This window comes from Equus asinus, chromosome 21 (genome assembly GCF_041296235.1).
Source record: "Equus asinus isolate D_3611 breed Donkey chromosome 21, EquAss-T2T_v2, whole genome shotgun sequence".
Lineage (NCBI taxonomy): Eukaryota > Metazoa > Chordata > Mammalia > Perissodactyla > Equidae > Equus > Equus asinus.
Window position 1 is genome coordinate 78,371,615 of NC_091810.1, and position 21,182 is coordinate 78,392,796.

A 21,182-nucleotide genomic window follows, 5' to 3' on the forward strand; every position below is an offset into this window, starting at 1 on the left:
AGCAGAGAGAGGGTTTACTCGCAAGGCAGCCATGTGAGGAAGCGAGAACATGAGTCTCAAATCCGCTTCCCTGAAAATAGGGACCCAGAGATATTTATGGGAAGGGACAATGTGGTCTGAAATGTGGAGAGAGGTGATTGGAGGTGAGGAGAGGTGAGGTGATTGATGATCTGCGCAAGCATAGTCAGACTCCATGCCTCTTGATAGGACGCATGCTCACAAAACGGTGGCATTAGCATGATCTGAGGGTGGAGTTTTTAGCCTCTTGACGTCAGAAGGTCGCCTATTGGACATCTGCATGGGTCCAGTTGATGAGTTAGTGGTCTCAACCAGCCTGGAGTGGCCAAAGGGGTTCTAATTCCTGAAGAACAGCTCACACATCCGTTACCATAGTGACCAGGCACCAGGGAAATGCTATCTATAGGAAACTAGTGGGAGTCAGATAACATGTTGCCTAAACAGCACAGTTAACAATGGGTGGGTTAAACAGCTAAAAGCTATAATCAGTAATTGCAAGAAGGAAAAAAACCTTTAGTTCCTAGCTACTTAATCATCAATGGTAACTCTTTTCTGGTTTCATAAGGAGCATGTTCTTGCCTTTAGGAAAATCAGAATGCCCCGTGCATCCAACAGAGCTGGTGTTCGCTTTAGACCAGTCCCAGGATGTGACCGAGCAGGAATTTGAGCGGATGAAGGAGATAGTATCTGCCTTCGTGAGAGGCATTCGAGTCCGGGAGAACAGCTGCCCGGTAGGGGCGCGCGTCGCCATCCTCTCCTATAACTCCCACACCAGGCACCTTATCCGCTTCTCAGACACCTACAAGAAGAACCAACTTCTCAGGGAAATTGAAGCTATTCCATATGAGAGATCTTCAGCCGGCAGGGAGATTGGCAAAACAATGAGGTTTATTTCCAGGAATGTCTTCAAGCGGACCCTCTCAGGGCCTCACACAAGAAGAATCGCCACGTTTTTCAGCAGTGGTCAATCTGCTGATGCCCAATCCATTGCCACAGCCACCATGGAGTTCAGCGCCCTTGACATCATTCCAGTCGTGATTGCTTTCAGCAACGTGCCCTCCATCAAGCGTGCATTTATGGTAAGAGGGTTAAGCCTTTCCATATCTTTTTTGTTGCCTATATTCAGAAGCCTCTATAACAAAGTGCAGAACTCTGCTATTCATATCCATGTACCAGGAACATGCTGAGCCCTTAATATGCGTTATCTTGTTTAATTCTCACAAGAAGTATATGCGAGATAAGTATAATTGTTATCCGCCTTGTATCCATGAGAAAACTGAGCCTGGGGAAGTTAACCATTATTACCAGGTTCACACAGCTAAGAAGTGGCAATGTCGGGACTTGAACCCAGGTTTCCTGTTCCAGTGCTTCTCCGAAGGACTCTCTGAGTTGCCTCTGGGCGTAAAGATACTAAAGGAGGAAGGCCAATAAACGTTCCTGGAGGTCACTTAAATGAGCAGAGTAGTAATCGTTGCTGTATGATGAACACCAATTGACTGATTTTATGACTTCACCAGTCATGTAACTATCCAAATTTTCTAAAGGAAAAGTCATTCTGGTTCTGGCTTCTTAGGTTAAGGATTAAAATCTTACTGTGTAGCGTTCCTAAATAAGCCACCTGGGAACAAGACAACCTTTTTTTTTTTTATTGTGGAATAATTGACACATAATGTTGTCTAAGTTTCAGGTGTACCACATAATGATTCAATATTTGTATATACTGCAAAATGATTACTACATAAGTCTAGTTAACGTCTATCAGCACACATGGTTATAAATGTTTTTTCTTGTAAGAGCTTTTAAGATTTGCCCTCTTCGCAACTTTCAAATATGTGGTACAGTATTGACTATAGTTACCAAGCTGTACATTACAGCCCCATGACTTATTTACTTTGTAACTGGGAATTTCTACCTTTTGACCCCTTCACCCATCCCCCCACCCCCTACCTCTGACAACCACCGATCTGTTCTCATTATGAGCTCAGGTTTAGTTTTTCCTTTTGTTTTTAGATTCCACATATAAGTGAGATCGTACGGTATTTGTCTCTCTGTCTGACTTATTTCACTTAGCATAATGCCTTCAAGGTCCATCCACATAGCAAATGGCCAGATTTCTTTCTTTTTATGGCCGAATAATATTCTAGTGTGTGTGTGTATACATATATATGTATATATACCAGATCTTTTTTGTCCGTTCATCCATCACTGGGCACTTAGGCTGCTTCTGAATCCTGGCTATTGTAAATAATGCTGCAGTGAACATAGGGGTGCAAGTATGCTTTTGAGTTTGTGTTTTTGTTTTCTTCAGATAAATATCCAGGAGTGGAATATCTGGATCATATCGTAGTTCTATTTTTAGTTTTTTGAGGAACTTCCATACTGTTTTCCATAGTGGCTGCACGAATTTACACTCCCACCAACAGTGCACAAGGGTTCCCTTCTCTCCACATCTTTGCCAACACTTGTTTTTTCATGCCTTTTTGATAATAGCCATCCTAACCTTCTAAACGCCCTGTAAATAGTGGCTCGGTGGCAGGGCTCCATTACAGAAGAACCACAGGACCCACAAAGTGTCCTTCCAGTCATCTGTGCTGACTGGACGTGGTGTTTTGTTCTCCATTTATGTGGAAACCATGAAGAGGGGCCCCAAGCAGCAGCAAAAGGGTATTAGAAATGCAACCTGAACGAACAGGCCAAGCATTTGAAAATTATTCACTTAGAGAAAGGAAAATAAGAAGCACCCGAGTGTGTGAAAAATTGTTACAGGAGAAAATTAGCCAGCTGAAGTCCAGCTTAGCAAAATCTCATAGTAGAGAAAGTAGGAGTAATAGCAGTAGGGAACCTCAGGGTAGACTGTAGTAAGAACTTTCTGAAGGCCAGAGTGATTTACTGTTGACATGAACTAAATGGCTAAATGTAGTTGGTCAAGATGCCAACTTTTCCTGAAGGCCTTTCACAGGGGCAGTCACTTCACCTGTTAAGGGTGACTTCTGTCTGTCTTTCCTAGAGACTGGAGGCTAAGACTAAGTGACCTTTTGAGGCCCTTTCCAGCTCCATAATTTTCTGTGAAGGTGTTAAAATAAGCAAAACAGAATTGAAATAGAAACTTCATCTGTAAAATGTGGAAAATGTTTCTGTTTCCTAGAGTTGTGAAGAGGAAATGACGTAATGCATCAGCGCCTAGTACACAGCAAACACTCAAGATGGCAGCTTTTCCTTTAATTATTACTGTTACCGTTTGTTTGCTTGACCCCGAACTAAAATCTGTTGAACAATATTGAAGTCTAGGTTGTAAAGGAGCTGAAACTGCTATTAGCATCGTTGAACTAACTCAGAATTATGCAAGTGAACAGGCGGACATAGCAAGCCCAGAAAAGAAAATGCACATAAACTAGAAAAGACCGGGGTGGTGCTATGCAAATGAAGCTGCTACGCAATGCAGCAGCTCAAAAAGTCTATGAGTGGATTTGGATCCACACAGAGTCCTCATAAGTCCCTCTCTTTACTGAGAGCCCCCGTTGTCCCTTGGCTATATTTAGTCACAAAACAAGAGGCAACTTAGTATCGTAATGCAAATAATTGATGGTACTTGTGATATAAACGTAAACTGACGCCATTCTACCATCCACTCGAAGGTATGTGCACAGCACATAACTTAAGAAAATGTATTTTGTTGTTATTTTAAGCCTTTTGCGTGTTACTCTCATTTACAGCTTCTACCCAAGTCACCTAGAGATTCCGCTCCTTTCTTGAAGGACTCCGTCTCAAAAGAGCACCAATGAAGTTTCAAATTCTTGACAATGACCCTTATAAATCTGAGCAGCGTTGGCTCCAAACACCCCTTGGGCGGAAGAATTAGAGATGTAGACAGAAGTCAGAATTGGTCCCAAGGTTCATTCATCCAACAAACGTTTAGGGAGACCTCATATATAGTAGGTGCTGGCCTAGGCCCTGGGGATCCAAGAGTAGAGTCGGAAACCAAAAGAACCCCCATCCCCTTATGGAGCTGCCATCAGAGGATGGAACTAAGCAGTGTTGTCTACAAGGGCTCAAAACGGAGGCGTATATACAAGTTGGGGAGAAGCCAACACCTGACTTTACAAAAGAGAAATTACGTTACTACTTCTTCGTTTGCCCTCTTTTTCTTTCTTCTGTCCATTCTCTTCAGTAGTGCTTACCTACACTTAAACTGTTCTGTGTTATTATTCTAAGAACAGACTCAAAAATTTAATGACTCAACGAATTTTTATTTGGGCGGCCATATTTTAAAACCCTAGCTTATTTCATAATTATCATGCCTTTTCTAAATCTCGATGTATCTGCGAGTTCAGTGGTCTACTGTGAAATTTGGGACCTGTGCAGACACATGTGGCCGGACTCAGAAGCAGCTGCTCCAACAACATGGGCTGATTTCCCTATGTTCCTTCACAAACGGACTGTGATCACTATCTTGGAAATTTTTCATGATGGTATGACGCTGAGTAACAAGCTCCTCATCCCTTCTGAAATGGAAGACCATTTTTGACTAGAAAAACCTCAGTCTCAGCTTTGTTTTATCACTAACGTTTTTCCTCTAAATTTGTTTGGTGATTACCTTTTCTAGTGAAATTTGACTTGCTGCACATTAAGAATTCTAATATAGAGTGGGTCTCCCTTTCTAATATACTTATAAGAAATGTCCCCTTTTTACCTAGCCTAATTTTGTTCTTTTACTCTCCTGTTGAGCGTTGAAGATGAGAGAAACATTGTGTGATATTTGACATTACTGATTATTCTGATGATTGGAGACAGAGCTGAAATGAGGAGAATTTTAATGGGAAACTCTAGCACTTCAAGCACCCAACCTTTTCATTTTTAAAAGAATTTCCTTTGTTAATATAGAATTGTCTAAAGAAAGAAGATTACGCATAGCACTGATTGCGTCTTTTCTTGAATGCACCAATTTATGGAGCCCCATGATGTTTACAAACGAAAGAACAGGGCATCATCCAGAACCATTTGCTGAATGCCATCTATCACCCATCTGTGGACTTTATAGCTGCACTTCCATCCAAGCTGGTCCTGCTTTGAATCCACAGAAAAGCGAGAAGAGAAGTGAACCGTAGGACCCTTTTATTTTAAATCCCAGCCCACATTCAGCTTAAGGAATGTTCTGTAATGTGCTAACTATAGTTGCTCCAGTGATGTGTGGTAGGATGAGAGATCTCTAAAACCACATCTTCCAAACTTGATTGATCAGGAGATTCCTTTGTGGGGGCAGGGAGAGCACAGACACCTGTGCCGTTCTCCCAGTAAAGGAATGCACTAGAATCGATGAGAAGGATGATGTTTTAGATTGACACCAACATGTTGACACAGGATGAAATGTGAAGTCTAAATTGTCAACTAGTGCCACTGCCAGAAATATGGAAGTTGTCACATTGTAGACATACAAAACACAAACTAGTTAACAAATTTGCAGCAATCCCTGGACAGCATCTTGAAAACACTACTCTGAATTGTTAGGACCCACTGACATGAAACTGTCATCACAAAGGTAGCTCGTGCAGAAGATGGAAGGTAGATCTTATTTGGCAAGAGCAAAATTTAAACTGGAGCCTTCTGTATTCCATCCCTCTTTGGGCTGACTTTCCTTATCTGTAAAATGGTGGGATTGGATTATACGGTTTCTAAGATTTCTTCTAGCTCAAACCTCTGTGATTTTTTTTTTTCCTGGATCCTGTAGTTGGCAATAAGGAAGCACATTGCGCCTACCAGGTGGTCTGATCCACGTTCTCTGGGTTTGGTTTCTAGTCATTCATCACAATCCTGATGAAGTGAAGGCATGATTCACTTGAAACATTGCCCAGATACCTACTAAAAGCCATTAATGATACAGACTAATTGTTTCTGGTGTTGTATTAGTCAAGAGTCAAGACTCTTTCTTTACAGATCAGCAAAACCAATTTCAACTAGCCTAAGTACACTCATTACGTACGCTAAGTGAATTTATTATAAGGATCTGGATATAAGCCAGGTGTCCTCTGGCTCTGAGTCCAGGTAAGCAGCCTCTGTTTTCACCCTATGTTCACCTGGATACACACATACAATTCAGCATTTCTTCAAAGAATCCATCTGCATAAAGAATAAGTGAGCAATGCCGATTTTACTGAAGATAGTGAGTGAGAAGGAGAGGACCATTATGCAGAGCACAGCATTCCACTACAAAACGTCTCCATTCCTGTCACCACTGCCCCTGTCCCATGTCCACTGCCTTCCTATCACAGGCTCTTTTCTTTTTTCTCTTCTCTCGTACCACACAATGCTCACCTTCCCTACTTTCTGTTTCTTCCCTCTCAGTCTTTCCCAGGCACCGCATGTTCTTTTCTCTGTATCTTTCTGCCTAGAAATTTAGCTAAAAGCTTCCGTTGCCACGTGTTCCCTCCGAGTCTCTCCCTCTAACCCAGACAGCTTATGAAGGCAAACACAGTGGTCTCCCAGGGAGGAGTTCTGGCGAGTACAGACTTCTCCATCTCTTATACACAAAATAAAAGACGGACAGAAACAGAGATAAACCTCGGGGAAAGCTCCTCTCCCTCGTTCCCATTTCCCTTGCTCCTCAGTCCACAAGATGGAATCTGGGCAGCCTACAGCTCTGTTAGTGCTTACCACTAATGTGGAGAGACTCACTGCCCTCAGGACCTCAGTTCCAAATTCCTGAGAGAATGGACCGGGGGATTCTTGCAGCCCCACCCACTAAGCTGTCTTTCTCTTGCTTCTGCTTCTTGCAGATCGATGACACTGGCACCTTCCAAGTAGTAATGATCCCACCCGGGGCTGACTCCGCGCCAGCCTTAGAGAGACTCCAGCGGTGCACTTTCTGCTATGGTAAGACCCACAGAGAGAACATAATTTGATCAGGCCTGTCAAGCACGTTGAGTCACCCTTGGCTGGAGCAGCTGGGACTTGGCAGCAAGGATATGAGTGGCCTTGGGAGAATGTCCCTGTGGCTCTGGGCTCACCTCATCACACTCCCTCATCCGCAGATGGAGTCTCTCAGCCCAGCGAGCAGGTCTCCTGGGTATCACAGCAGGAGGACGACAACCTCTCTGCAGCTTCCAGGAAACAGCAGTGATTTTTAGAAAAACTTAGCCTGTCTCATTGCCAAGTTTTTCATGCTGCAAAGTATACTTATGCGTTTTCTAAATAACAAATGTTCACAACCCCAAAGAAGTGCTTTACAGGAGAAGTGGAAATTAGCAGAAATTCATGCATTTCTCATTGGAAAGAGGCTTCTTGGACTCTCAAATGTTAAGCATCTAACAGATTTGCAGTGCTGTTTTTTGTGTCTGTTATTGTGTTTTATGTACAATCTATAGGTCTAGCTAGAGAACAGGCTAGACCTGTATTTGAGTCTGCAAATAATTTGAGTGTTTTGCTAAGTATGGAGACAGTGGAAGCCATGAGATTACTGGTGGGTGTGATAGCTGACAGTTTTCAAACCTTTATTGTAAGCCATGCACTGTTCTCCTTGCTCCATGTAACATTGATGACGGCCGTGACAGTTAATGCTTAATCTGTTGTGCTTATTGTGTTCTGACCAACTCTTCTAATTGTTTCATTCCATCCTTATCATCACCCTAAAACGTTTGAACGATTATCACCTCCATTTTACAGATGAGGAAAATGAGGCTTAGACAGATGAAATAATTTGCCCACAGCCAGATCGAACCCAAGAAAGCTGGCTGTAAAACGCCTGCGATTTATGAGTAACAGAGATCCCATTGTTCTCCTCCCTGAAACTGTGTATTTGGCCTTGAAGAAAGTGCTTAATTCCTCTCCCTCTCCATGTGTATCAATGAGATGCTAACGCTTGCCATATAAATGACCTCACAGGGAGGTGGTAACTCTTTGGGAAAAGTAGGATTTCTTCTAACAACCTCTCTTCTGTCTTCCCCTCTGCTTCCCTCTAATCGTCTCCCTCCCTCCCTCCCTCCCCCCATCTCCCCCACCGCCCCCATCCCCCCACCTCCCCCCACCGCCCCCCCCAGCCTGCCTTCCCTCCTTTTCCTTCCCTTCCTCCCTCCTACTCTCCCTCCATTCCATACCCGTCTATCTGTCCGTCCATCCCCCCACACCCCCCCCCACCCCGGCCCACTTACCCTCTCTCCATCAGTGGGTTAGGCACTGGCATTCTCGCTTGGAGCAGTTACAGCGCTAACCGTGCTGGGGGGAGATGCAGCCCACCCTTTCTATTCACGGTTGTGCTTTCAGACATGTCTGTTACAGCAGCCGGCTGGTATGTTGCACTGTCAGAAGCTGCACATGTGTGAGTGGGGATAGATTTTGGCTCCATTTCTTGGCTTAAACCCTTGTTTTCTCTCTTAGGCATACAATGGAAGATATTTTGGCTATCGTTCCCTGCAATTAAAAAACCCACAAAATTGAGCAAATGGGCAGCCTGCTGTCATTGATTTTAGAAACTGCCCTGCACACAGGTGACTATTCCGTCATCTGCCCACTAAACATGGTCATAAAATTTTACTGAATTTCAGTGAGGGAAACATAACTTGTCCGGAGCCGTATCTGCATTGAGTCCATGAGGGAGGCTGAGGTTAGGAAGTGTGCTACAGCCCCTAGATCTAAATTCTGGTCATTAACCTTTCATCTTACTGCTTTTATTTGTGGCCCAGGCCCATATCTAAGTGCCAGCCATCCGCACATGTTATTCCATTTCTCTTTCTTCTCTTTAGTTTTTAAAGAGCCCATTCTCGTCCTTTAACTATCAACTATTACTGAAAACCTAGGATTAAGGAATGTTAGCCTGGAAGGGCTGTCTGGGTGAATCTCACCAAACCACCCAGTTGTGCAGAGCTGAGGCCCCGTGGTGACTTGACAGGGGCACACAGCATGTTCGTTACTGGCTACCATGAGACCAGAACCCAGGCATCCTGGCTGTCAGGCCATGGGGCCTCCCCACTGCCACGCCACCTGGCCTCGGCTCTAACAATGGAACACCGACTTCATATGCAGAAACTTCTAGCAATACGGGTCTATTCTTTGGCAGAATGATTTTGCTCACCTGCCCTCAGTCTCTTCCGTAAAATTAAAAAATTACAAGACCTCTAAGATCCTTCCATTTCCAGATTTTTTTATTCCTCTGATTATTCGTTGTGGTCAGATTCAATAAAATTCACTCTCTGTTTTTGTTACTGCACATTCTTTTGTTAAATGAGATATACGTATTCATAAAAATGACCTCATATCTTATGAAAGCCTGTTGACATGCAGTATTGATATTCATTTAATGAGTATGTAGGGAGCTTTCAACTAAGAAGCACGATGGAGATACAAACATGAGCAGTAGCTTTTGTCCTTCATGTCTATATACAGCTAGACATTGAGTGATAAACATTTATTGAAATTGAAGTAAAAGATTCATTGCTTTTTTCACTCTTACTTTTTAAGCAGATTACTTTTCATGGTAGAACAGTGTGAACAGATAAGGGCCGTTGATTTAACCTGTATATTGTCAACCTAGAGAGAGTATTAGCTTTTATGTCATGTTGTACAGTAAACTCTTAGAAGCATGAGATAAATTGTCCACTTCAATCTTTATAAACGTAAAACACAACTGGGATTAAACTTCTGTTGAAAGTAGCCTAATTTTTAAAAATCAGATAGCATTGGTGAATAGAATTCAAGACACAGGCTGAGGGGGCCAGCCCTGTGGCATAGTGGTTAAGTTCGGCACGCTCCACTTCAGCAGCCCACATTCACAGGTTCGGATCCCGGGTACAGACTGACACCACTCATCAGCTATGCTTTGGTGGCGACCAACATATAAACTGGAGGAAGACTGGTACAGATGTTGGCTCAGGGCTCATCTTCCTCAAGCTAAAAAAAAAAGAGGCAGATTGGCAACAGATGTTAGCTCAAGGCTAATCTTCCTCAGGAAAAAAAAGACACACGCTGGGTATAAAATGTGTACTTTTTAGATATAGATGCAAACCATGTACAAGGAAATCTTCCTGTTGTTGATATGAAAGTCATTTAGTTTGTATTTTAACATCAAAGATTATGCAGTTTCCAAATGTTGAAATACTTGGGATGCCATCTCTCCTTCTGCATCCATTTCTGTTTTGTAACCCTAAATGACTTTTGGTCTGCAGATGTGTGCAAACCGGATGCTTCTTGCGATCAAGCTGGACCACCCCCTGTGCAGTCTTACGTGGATGCTGCTTTCCTTCTGGATGGCTCTCGGCATGTAGGAAGCGCTGAATTTGAAGACATAAGAGACTTTCTGGGAGCACTGTTAGATCACTTTGAAATCACCCCAGAGCCCGAGACCTCTGTCACTGGAGACCGGGTGGCCCTGTTAAGCCACGCTCCCCCCAACTTCCTACCCAACACTCAGAGGAGTCCTGTTAGAACTGAGTTCAACCTTACCACCTACAACAGCAAACGCCTCATGAAGAGGCACATGGAAGAATCAGTTCGACAACTAAATGGAGACACTTTCATCGGTCACGCCTTACAGTGGACTCTGGACAATATCTTTTTAAACACACCCAATCTGAGAAGAAACAAAGTCATATTTGTGATATCTACTGGGGAAACCAGTCATTTGGACAGGGAAACCTTAAAGAAAGAATCCTTGAGAGCCAAATGTCAAGGTTATGCCTTATTTGTGTTTTCCCTTGGCCCTGCTTGGAATGACAAGGAACTGGAAGAGCTGGCCAGCTACCCTTTGGATCACCACTTGGTCCAGCTTGGCCGAATTCATAAACCTGACCACAGATATGGTGTGAAGTTTGTGAAGTCCTTTATAAACTCAATCAGGCGTAAGTTGTAAAATCTGTTTTTTCTTGCACATTAAGAGTATCCTTGGTATTCCCAAAAGAAGGGTTGATGAGTTGACATAGATTCTTGGAAAACTCTTGTCTGTCTTCAAGGGCACTGCAGGGTCAGAAAGGAAAATATGTAATGATGTATGGTGGAGGGAGGAAACCTCTGATTTCTAAGCATTTAATTTTCTGGCTCATCTTTTTTATGCCTCTGGTTCCTATGGAGAAGCAATCATAACAAGCAGCGGCTCACACATCTGTCTGCATGGAGCAGTGTAGTCTGGGAGTGTGAAGTCACAGCCTGGACTTTGGCTACAAAGTAGAAACCCTTGCCATGTAACATTAGCACACTGCCCTTTGATGGAAAGTTTCATCAGTTAACACACCAAAAGAGAGAGCCAAAGAAAAATTCAACAGTTCTTGGCTTTGCTTTTACAAGTTCCAAAGGCAGAGTTTGAAGTGCAGGAGGTACCATTTTACCTGTCAGAATGAAAGATACATCCTTGCAAAACTTTCTCAGCCTTGTTAATGACTTTTTATGATGCCAGTAATTAGTGTAACTGGTGCCCATTTAAAAAAAAAAAAACAAACCATGGGCTATATTTCTTGGAGTGAGCTTGCCTTGAAAGTATGCAATTGATTTTGAGTGCAACAGGATGGATAAAAAGAAGGCATGTCCTGTTAGGACTCCAGGGATTGAAAAGCACTCAGATTCCTGAACGTTTTCATGGTGAATGAACCTTGGAGTTCGGATAAAGAAAAGTAGACACATAGGCTAAAGAGTGTAGCTTAAGGGAGATTCTAATTGTGTCTCAAACTTGTCACTGACATTACACAGTGACACCAGTTAAGGCTGCAAAGACACCGACTAGTCAGCACAGGCGAGGTCTGAGGAGCCCCAGGAAATTGTTGATGGGACTGATGTCGTCGTGTCCCCCAGTCCTCTAGTCCAAGTGTGAGTCTAGGACCAACAGTGTCAGCATCAACTGGGAGCTTGTGAAAAATGCAGAATCTCAGGCCCCACCCCAGACATTCCGAACCAGAATCAGCTTTTTTCAAAATCCTTAGGTGATTCACATGCACATTATGGTTTGAAAAACACTGATATAGGAGCATAAGCTCTAGGGATGAAATTTATGTGGGTGTGTTCTGGAATAGGAACCAGAAAGAGGAGCTAGAAAAGAGAAGGGAAAAAAAAATGGAGGCTAGGGGTCATTCTGAAGGAAATAATTACGAGGCATTTGTAAGAGTAAAACAAAAGAACGCTTGGAAAGACTCTGAGAAACTTGGAAAGAAACACTCCTTATGAGGCAAAAAATTGACAGGAAGTTTAAGATGAAATCTCCTTCCCCAGTCCCCGAAAATTCTTAGTAGTGTTTCATGGTAATTATTCAAACTATATGATTAGATAAATGATCCCCCCACCACCACCCAGGGAAAGGGAAGAGCTGTTTTAAGAAGAATTACTTGGGGTGAGTGAGGGATATATAACGTGCTTTTGGGAAACTATAATTATGACACAGCTACATACCACTTTTCTAGGACTTAAGTATCTAGAAATCTCCAGTCTTTAAACTATAGCTATAAAAGTACAGGAAGTTGGAAAAGGCTTTGACATAATCATATTCAAACCTGCATACTTAATTCCATAGCAGGCCCATGGCCTTCACACATGTCCGTTCAACATAAACACATATTTGTTAGGTACCTACTCTGAGCCACTCACTGTTCAGCTGCGGGGTATCAGGGAGTAACAAAAAGAGACATGGTCACTGCCCTCCTGGGGATTCTTGTCCAGATCCCTAAGTCGTTGTGACTCTTCCTTAACACTCTGCCCTGATGGAGTTGGCTATTGTGCACAGTCCAAGTCAGAGTTGACATATTTTCTAAGAGAAGTGAAACTGCTGACAAACAACCTGATGCTTAGAGATGAGACATATACAAAATTAAAAATCAGATGCACAGTAAGGGAAACTTCACAGTCTTGGGCCATTGAGACTAGACACGCACAGCCTCATCTCCAACAGCAGCTCTGGAGCCTGCCGCGTCACAGCCCAGGACAGACTTGCTCCTTAGGATGACCCTGGATCACCAGGATGAGTTTTCATTGCGTTTAACATGTCTGTTCTGTTTAACGCTTCGAGGAAATAAATAATACATTTTTTAAAGTTTCCCATCAAAAAATGGCTTTTAACTGTTTAAATGGTGTGGGAAGAGGCGTGCTTTATTATTATGAAAAATTAATATATGTCCAAATGAAACGAGCCACTGATGAATTAAACCCAAGATGGCGCTTTTGCTACTGTTGTTGATGATACAGAGCCCATCAAGGCAACATCCTTCTCCCTTTGCATTTTGATATTCCAAAGGAGCAAATAAAAAATAACTATTCTGACTAGTTCATGTCAATTAGAGGCCAGACTCGTAGGACTTGTTCATGGTATCTCCTCTAATGCGTGACTGATGTTAACAGCTAAGGACATCTACTGAAAAGTAAGTTGAATTCTCCACCTATAATTTGCCAGAGATATGTTTTTGAAACCCAGTTTTAGAGATTCCCCTGAGAAATCTCCTTTCCTCTCATATGGCCACCTTACTTGGTGTTTCTTTTGTTGGATATTGAAAACAGTGAAGTGTCGCTTTGCATACAGAGCAGATTGCTGTAACGCTAATAGCCATGAATAAGAAACTCAGCATGGATTTTTCTCTTCCTAGGTGCAATCAACAGATATCCACCAATACACTTCAAAACAAAGTGCAATAGACTCAGCTCTACGGACCCGAAGCAGCCTCCACGGCAGTTGCAGAGGTATTATCTGCTTGGTGTTACTGGATAAATGAATATGCCCCCCCTCTTCCTTCTCCTCCTTCTCTCCAATTTCCTCCTCCTCCTCCTCCATCCTATTTGGACAGAAATCTATTGCTACATGATATTAAAATATAATTTAAGGGAAGAAGGGATAATCAAAAATGACCAGGTTGATCTGAAAAACCACCAAATAGAGATTTTTAAAAGTGGAAAACCTAGGGGCTGGCCCCATGGGGTAGTGGTTAATTTCAGCACATTCCAGTTTGGCAGCCCGGGTTCACAGTTTCAGATCCCAGGCACAGGACCTACACCACTCGTCACCACACTGTGGCAACAACCCACATATAAAGTGGAGGAAGATTGGTACAGATCTTCCTCAAGCAGAAAAAAAAGAGGAGAATTGGCAACAGATGTTAGCTCAGGGCTAATCTTCGTTGGGGAAAAAAAAAAGGAAATCTAATTGTTGAAATAAAACAACCAATGGGATACACCAGTGGCAGCAAGTGTACCTAATGACCAGACCTTGGTTTCTAAACATCATTCCCCACTAAAAGGAACTAGGCTTTCTTGGAGAAATAGCTGATTCTAAGCTGCAGCAGGGAAAGTACAATGTGAGCCTAGAACATTTGTTATGCCAGACAGGAAGAAAGTAGTCAAAAATTAACAGTGTCATGTCAAAAGAACAAAAGAGATGTCTTGAAAGGATTCCCACTGGCCCAATTTTGGACAATTTGAACATCAGAAAGAATAATGATGGTAATGGATTACATAACACATTGAGTTTTAAAAATCTGGAAGCCTACATAGAGACCCAAAAAGGGAGTATGGGAGGAAAAGCTCTTTTTTTATAGAAGAATGCTGGCTAATAAATGTAGAAGAAATGGTAGAATTAGAAATTCGCCAATTTGTAATCCTCAATGTGATAATTGAGTCAAGCAAGGGTGAAGGAATGCTAAAACCGCGGGGTGACAGGTTGCTGGGGAGCTGGCTATTTACACAGCCTCCCAGGAACACTCACATATTACTTACTTGTCAATTACAAAGAGAGAAGTGTGTGTTTACATGGAGAGATGTGGTAGTACCCACTTTAACCAAGATCTGACATTATGTGCCTCCTGAGGTGATGCAGGGGGAGACACATCACCTATGTGAGATTCTTGCTGGAAATGACCCAAGTCTAACAATGAGGAAACCAGTGGACAATTCCAGGAGGTGGAATATTCTTCAGAACATCTGGCCCAACTTCATCATAGGTTTCAATGTCATGAACAGCTGAGGGATATGGGAGCACTGTTCTAGAATGGGAAAGACTAAAGAGACATAACAGCCAAATGTAATGGTGTGCACCTTGACAGGATCCTAGATCAGAAGAAAAGCTTATATAAATGACATTTTGGGGACAATTGGGGAAATTAGGTATGAACAGTGTGTTGAATGATATTATTGATTCATGTGGATTTTCTTATGTGTAGTAACATTATCATGTTCATATAAGAGAATGTCTTTGTTCTTGAGAGAGGTATGCTGAAGTATTTAAGAGTAACGTGTGAAGACTGCAGCCTACTTTCAGGTGGTTTCCCTAAGGGGAAGTAGGATGAGGTGTGTGTGTGTGCATATATGTGTATATGTGTGCATATGTGTGTATATGCATATATGCAGATATTGGTCTATACATGTATATGCAGGTATGTGTGTGTACACACACACACAGAATAGCAAGATGGTGATAGCTGGAGAATCATCTAGGTGAAAGGTATACAGGTTCTTATTCATAGTTCTATTCTTTACAATAATCTGTGAGTTTGATAGTTTTCAAAATAAAAAAAACAACTTGTAAAACTCCGTGGATGGATTAAACAATAATAGACACATCTGAAGAGAAACATAATGAACTGGAAAATAAAGCTGAAAAAATTACTCAGAATGCAGAGAAGATAAATATAAGAAGTTTAGAGACAGAACAGAATGGAAAGATCTAACCTACATCTATTTGGAATCCTAGAAAGATAAAATAGAAATATAAATGAGAGACAATGTTCAAAGACATAAAGAGATGCTTATATTCAAGAAGTTATAAAAGACATGTATTAAACGATGAAGAAAAGACAAGCTATAGCAGGCAGGGTAAATAAAAAGAAAGCAGCAGTTAGAGTGTAGGGGATGCAGAATCCCAAGACAGAGAAAACTCAAAGGCAGCCAGAAAGAAAGAGCAGATCATCTACAAAGAAACTATCCGGCTGGCAGGTGAGTAATCAATAGCAACAGTGGAAGCAACAAAACTAGTGAGAACCTCTAAAGGGGCGGAAGAAAATTTTTTGTCAACCTAGAAAAATTGTCTTTCCAAAATAACAGTAAAACAAAGACAATTCAGATAAACAGAAAACAATGGTTCACCACAAAGACTTTTGCTAAAGGAACTTCAGAAGTATGTACTGTAAGGAAAATAAAGATGACCACAGCAGGAAGGGCTGAGATGCAAGAATAGTGAATGATAAAAATTTGTCAATAGTTAGGTAAATCTAACTAAATGTTGTATTTTTAAATAATAGTAACATCTAATTTGTAGGGTTACAAAAAGGTGGACTTGTTAACAAGGCTATGAAAATAAAACATTTGGCATCTGGTCATTTTATAGAAAAAACATTGTATCAAGACTATAAATATTAATAAATCTTTATTATTTAAACATGAGAAAAGATATTGACCAATAAAATCATCTTTTGTTATTAAAAAAAAAATGAAGCCTTGAGCCTTAAGGGGAAGAAGGCTTTACTGAAAAAGGGACAATGACAGTGTAAGTCCTGGGGAGGGAAATGGAGTCAAAGGTTCCAGGAACTGGTATTGGTCGGGCTGGTAGCTAGGCTATTGAAAAACTTTAGACTCTTATAAAAATGCAGTAAAAATTTTGAGGGCACATACGACAAATAAAAATAGATAGAAGGTAGCCAACTACCAAAGATGTAGTGAGGGGAAAATGGGATAAAAACAAACATAATAAATTTTTTTTAAATAAAAAGGCAAGAAAGAAAAAAAGGACAAGCGGAAAGCACCAAGTAAGACAGCAGAAGCAAATGCATTTCAGTATATCAGAAATCATAATGAAAATACATGGACAACATGCCAGTTACAATCAGAGACTGATGGCCTTAAGAAAGGAAATAAAATCTAGCTATAATTGTTTTCAAGGGACACAGCTAAAAAATAAGGAAATGGAAAAGTTGAAAGTAAAATTATGGAAAAATATGCCACACAAATATTTTAAAAAGAAAGCTGCAATAGCTGTATTAATATCAGATAACATATACTTTTAAATGAAACCATTTTGTAGAGTTAAAGAGGGTCATGCCACTACATCATGACAGAGTGTTCAATTCATGAAGAAGATATAACAATTCCAAATTTATAACATTGTAATAAAATAATCTTAAAATATACAAAGTGGAAAGTGAAAAACTACAGGGAGAAATTGCCACGGAACTATCATCAGAGTTGGAGATTTCACTACGCCAGTTTGAATGTTGGTTGGCCAAGCAGACAAAAATTAGTAAAGATATAAAATTTAATCACAAGTAACAAACTTGATTTAATAGACGCATATAGAACCCTGCACAGGAAAATGAGACATTCTTCTGAAGAACACGTGGAACAGTAACAACTCTCAAATCAAGGTGGAGAGTTTACAGGTGTTCATTGTTTTAATTTTCAATTAAAATTTAATTTGATTTGTAATAATTTTTAACTTATAAAGCAGGTATAACAGATCTCCAAGAACCAGTGTCATACAATCCAAATTGTCTGATCACAATGCGATTAAGTTAGAAATGAATAAAAACAATATTTTTAAAGCTCATACATTTTAAAATTAAACTCACACTTCTAAATAACTAATGGAACAAAAGATCATAATGGAAACAAAAATACTTAGAACTGTATAATAATCAAAATGATTTATGTCAAAACTTGTGGGATGCGTTAGAATTCGTAATTTAGGAAAGTTTATAGTCTTAAGCCTTGTGTTAAGGAAATTTTTTAAACTCTAAACATAGCTCTCAAGGTACTATAGGGGGAAAAAAACCCAGAATATACCCAAAGAGAGGAATAAGAGTAGAACTTAATATTTTTAAAACTAAGATATAAAACAGTATCAACAAAGGCAAAAATTTGTTCTTTTAAAACAATAATATAAATATGTCCTATCTTTTGCATGTATGAATATTACTTATATTTTTTAAAAGTAGAAATAACTGAAATCAAGTAGTTAGGAGAGTGTTTTCGTTCCAGTGGTAAGTCATGCTATACTAAGACACACGTATGTGTCCCACGGCTGACTGAAATCAGACGTGCGCCAGCCCCCGGGAATCACACTTAGGCAAATGCCTTTGACAGCGTGCCTGCTTTTATTGCGCAGCGTGTGCACTTCCATGTGGTGGTCAGAGCCGGAGAAACACTCCCGCTGCAGAAGGCCCAGCTCTGCCTGGAATCTCGCTCCTCACCTTGCTGCGAGGCAGGGAACTGTCCAGCAGCAAATGCTGCCTGAAGTCAAGCGTAAAACAGGCCCGCGTGGTCGGTCTACAAAGAGCAGGGCTCCCCCTGCCGCAGGTGTCTGGCAGCGTGGAAGGGGGCCTCGTATTTGCATTGGCGTTTGCATGGGGTTCACAGATTATGTAGCGGGCCCTGGCTGCGAGGGCGGATGCGGGAGCCAGCCTATACAAATTAAAAGGCATTTTCGGAAACCCCTCCCACCCTGCCTTCTGTTTGAAGAGCAGTGAGTGGGGAGAGAATTCACAGTGCTTTGGGACGGGAAGTTTCTTCCCTCTTCTCCACATTGCTTTGGATATGCTGGAGGCTCAGCTTCTCCTCTGTATCTGAAATGGCCGAATGTCAGGAAATGGCTGGGGCACCAGGAATTGAGACGTGAAATCCATACCGCTGACAGTGAACTCCCTGATGGTGTGCTAGGCTGGACTCCCCAGGCCTTCTCTAAGTGACCAAGGGCTATAATGACAGGTAACATGCCACACAGCCACTTCTGAAACTCCCTGCCTGAGCCTTCCAAGAGAAGTGAGGCAGAACTGAGTACACATGATTGAGGGAGGTGAGAATGCCTGCTAGGCAAGAGCCTGGCCATTAGGTGACTTGCCAAGTCCTCCGAGTGACTTGCAAAAGAACTAGGTTATTCCACGGTGATATTTTGAGAATTACAGGTAGAAGCTGGTTCTTATCAGATTAAAAAGAAAGGAACTGAACCAAACCACAAGCAACCAAGGAGACAGATGGCCTGTGAGGGTGAGATCGCAGGGCAGCCTCTTTGTGAGCACTTAGATCTACTCAGAGATGATAAAAGACAGAAAGCCACCTGCTTATTGCTTCATCCAGCCGGGAGAGCACTTGTGCCAGACTTTAAAGCGGTGACAGGCCAGAACAACTGAATTGTAAAAATGGACACAGTCACCAATGCCATATGAATAATACATCTGTTGTAATTCTGCTTTCCAAAGTGTGTTTTCTGGATACACAAAATGTGTATTAAGATAAAAAGAATTCTCGAAATAGAAACAATCTTGCCTGCATTTTCTGTTCAAGTGCATTCAGTCAACCAATAAATGCAGCATAGCTGACTCCTGATTATCTGCATAGACAGAGAAATCTGTGAGCACAGAGAACTGAAATGGACAATTAGTCCCACCCACCTCATTTTATCTACTTGCCACATCTGTCTTTCCACAAGCTTTTCTGGGGCTGGGCACAAGTTGCAAAACGAATTGACTGAGTTTCATTGCTGCTTCTTTCTCTTGACTACCTATTGTTGGAGTTACCAGTCAGCAAAGAAGTATCTGAACAATATAAAGTCTATATGATTCCCAAACAGGGTAATCAAAGGATTCTTATCAAATGCTTATCAAGTACAAACTCTTACCTACAACATGGTAAAAAAAAAAAAAAAGAAAGAAAGAAAAGAGAAAAGGGAAATTCAGATATGGTTTTTATCATGTTCAACACTTTTGAGAAAAATATTTGAGGGGGAAAAAAAGTTAGCAATGCCATGCTATGGATATCTAAAGATATAAGCTTACCATAAAAAGGATCCAATGGAAAAGAGGCTGGGCGTGGGGGGTGGGAAGAGACCAGTATAGATGAGATAAACTCAAGCCATGAACACAGTGTGTTCCAGACCTAAAAGAATGCACTCTCCATGATCAGCGGAGCCATGTTCTGTGCTTACAGACACTTAGGACTTTGGAGAATTTGAGTTCATATTTAGTCTGGAAATTATAAGAAAAAACAGGGAAGAACAAAAATGGAGGAAGATGTGAGGAAATCATATTTGCACTGAAATTTAGCCATGGGTGCTGCTCTTGGTAAGTAGGAGAAGTTTGTTGATCAACTTAGCACATTCCTGATAGCACTGACGGAAGTCAACTGAGATACACTTTGGGATTTGAGTTTCAGAAGCTCAGACATATAGTATATAATGCACGGAGGCTTCAGGGTCTATGTAACATGAATGACATGGTTCTCTTTTTTGGTTTGATGTCTCCTTCACCCCTAACTCTCTTTATAGATGAAAGAGGAATATGTGACGTGTGAGTGTGTGCAAGTATGTACACGTGTGCGTGAAAGAGACGAGAAATAACTAAATTCTTCCTGTGTATTTCACTTACTCATTTTCTAAGCATTGAGGTTTTTGTGAGAGAGATCAGATTTATTGCTGGTGAAAGCAGAAAAATCCAAATGTGAAGAAACAGATCATGGTGGAGATTATCCCTGTTCTCCTGGTCTCAACTTTTTGGAGTTCTCTTGAATTTTCCCTTGACCACAATTCAGCAAATTTCTGAGGTTTATCAGTATTAATAAACCTTCTCTTCCTTTGCCATCAGTCTCTCACACATTCTTCTAAAAATATTTATGGAAAGCTTATGTGCCAGGCTCCTCATCCTTCTTAACTGTCCTGCCCCCGGCCATCTGCCTTCCTGTGGCTCTGCACCCAGATCCAGCTGCTTCTGATAGTGTGGCATTTATCATTGTACTTTCTTATTCCAGGTATCTTGATAGTTCTCCACAGTGTCCTGAATACAAACCTCATTCAGTGGAAGTAACACTGGACTCTTAGTATCAGAAGAGTTGGGTAATGGTCTCAGCTCTGTCACTGACCTTCACCCCCATGCTCCTCGGTTTCCTCATCTGTAACCAACAGAGCACCATGGCGACTAGTCTAGGGGGCTTCAATTGTTGCTCACAACAACATAAGTTGTTTTTATCCCCATTTTATACCTAAAGAAACAAGGCTCACTCAAGTGATTTACTCAGAGCTGCTCAGCCACTAAGTAGAGGGGCTGGAATATAAGAATGTTTTGGGACGCAAAGCTCTTTCCACCACCTCCCTGTGCAATAAGGTTGTCTGAGACGGCTTTCTTCCTGTGCTGTCCAACACAGTAGCCAGCAGCTTTCAATTCAATGAGACTAAAAATTCAGTTCTTTAGTCATGCCACATTGCAAGTGCTCGAAAGCTAGTGGCTGCCATACTGGCC

The 21,182-nt window shown here is 41.5% G+C and overlaps 1 protein-coding gene across 3 annotated transcripts in view; it reads left to right on the plus strand.

Moving 5' to 3' along the window:
* The window catches only part of COL6A6 (collagen type VI alpha 6 chain), a 163,790-nt gene that overhangs the window by 117,426 nt on the left and 25,182 nt on the right, over window positions 1-21,182 (plus strand). For all 3 annotated transcript variants that reach the window (XM_014859452.3, XM_044754109.2, XM_070493145.1), the window contains 4 exons: window positions 604-1,097; window positions 6,789-6,885; window positions 10,170-10,841; window positions 13,560-13,653. In XM_014859452.3, the coding sequence (XP_014714938.3) occupies window positions 604-1,097; window positions 6,789-6,885; window positions 10,170-10,841; window positions 13,560-13,653 (1,357 nt within the window). The remainder of the gene's footprint in view (window positions 1-603; window positions 1,098-6,788; window positions 6,886-10,169; window positions 10,842-13,559; window positions 13,654-21,182) is intronic.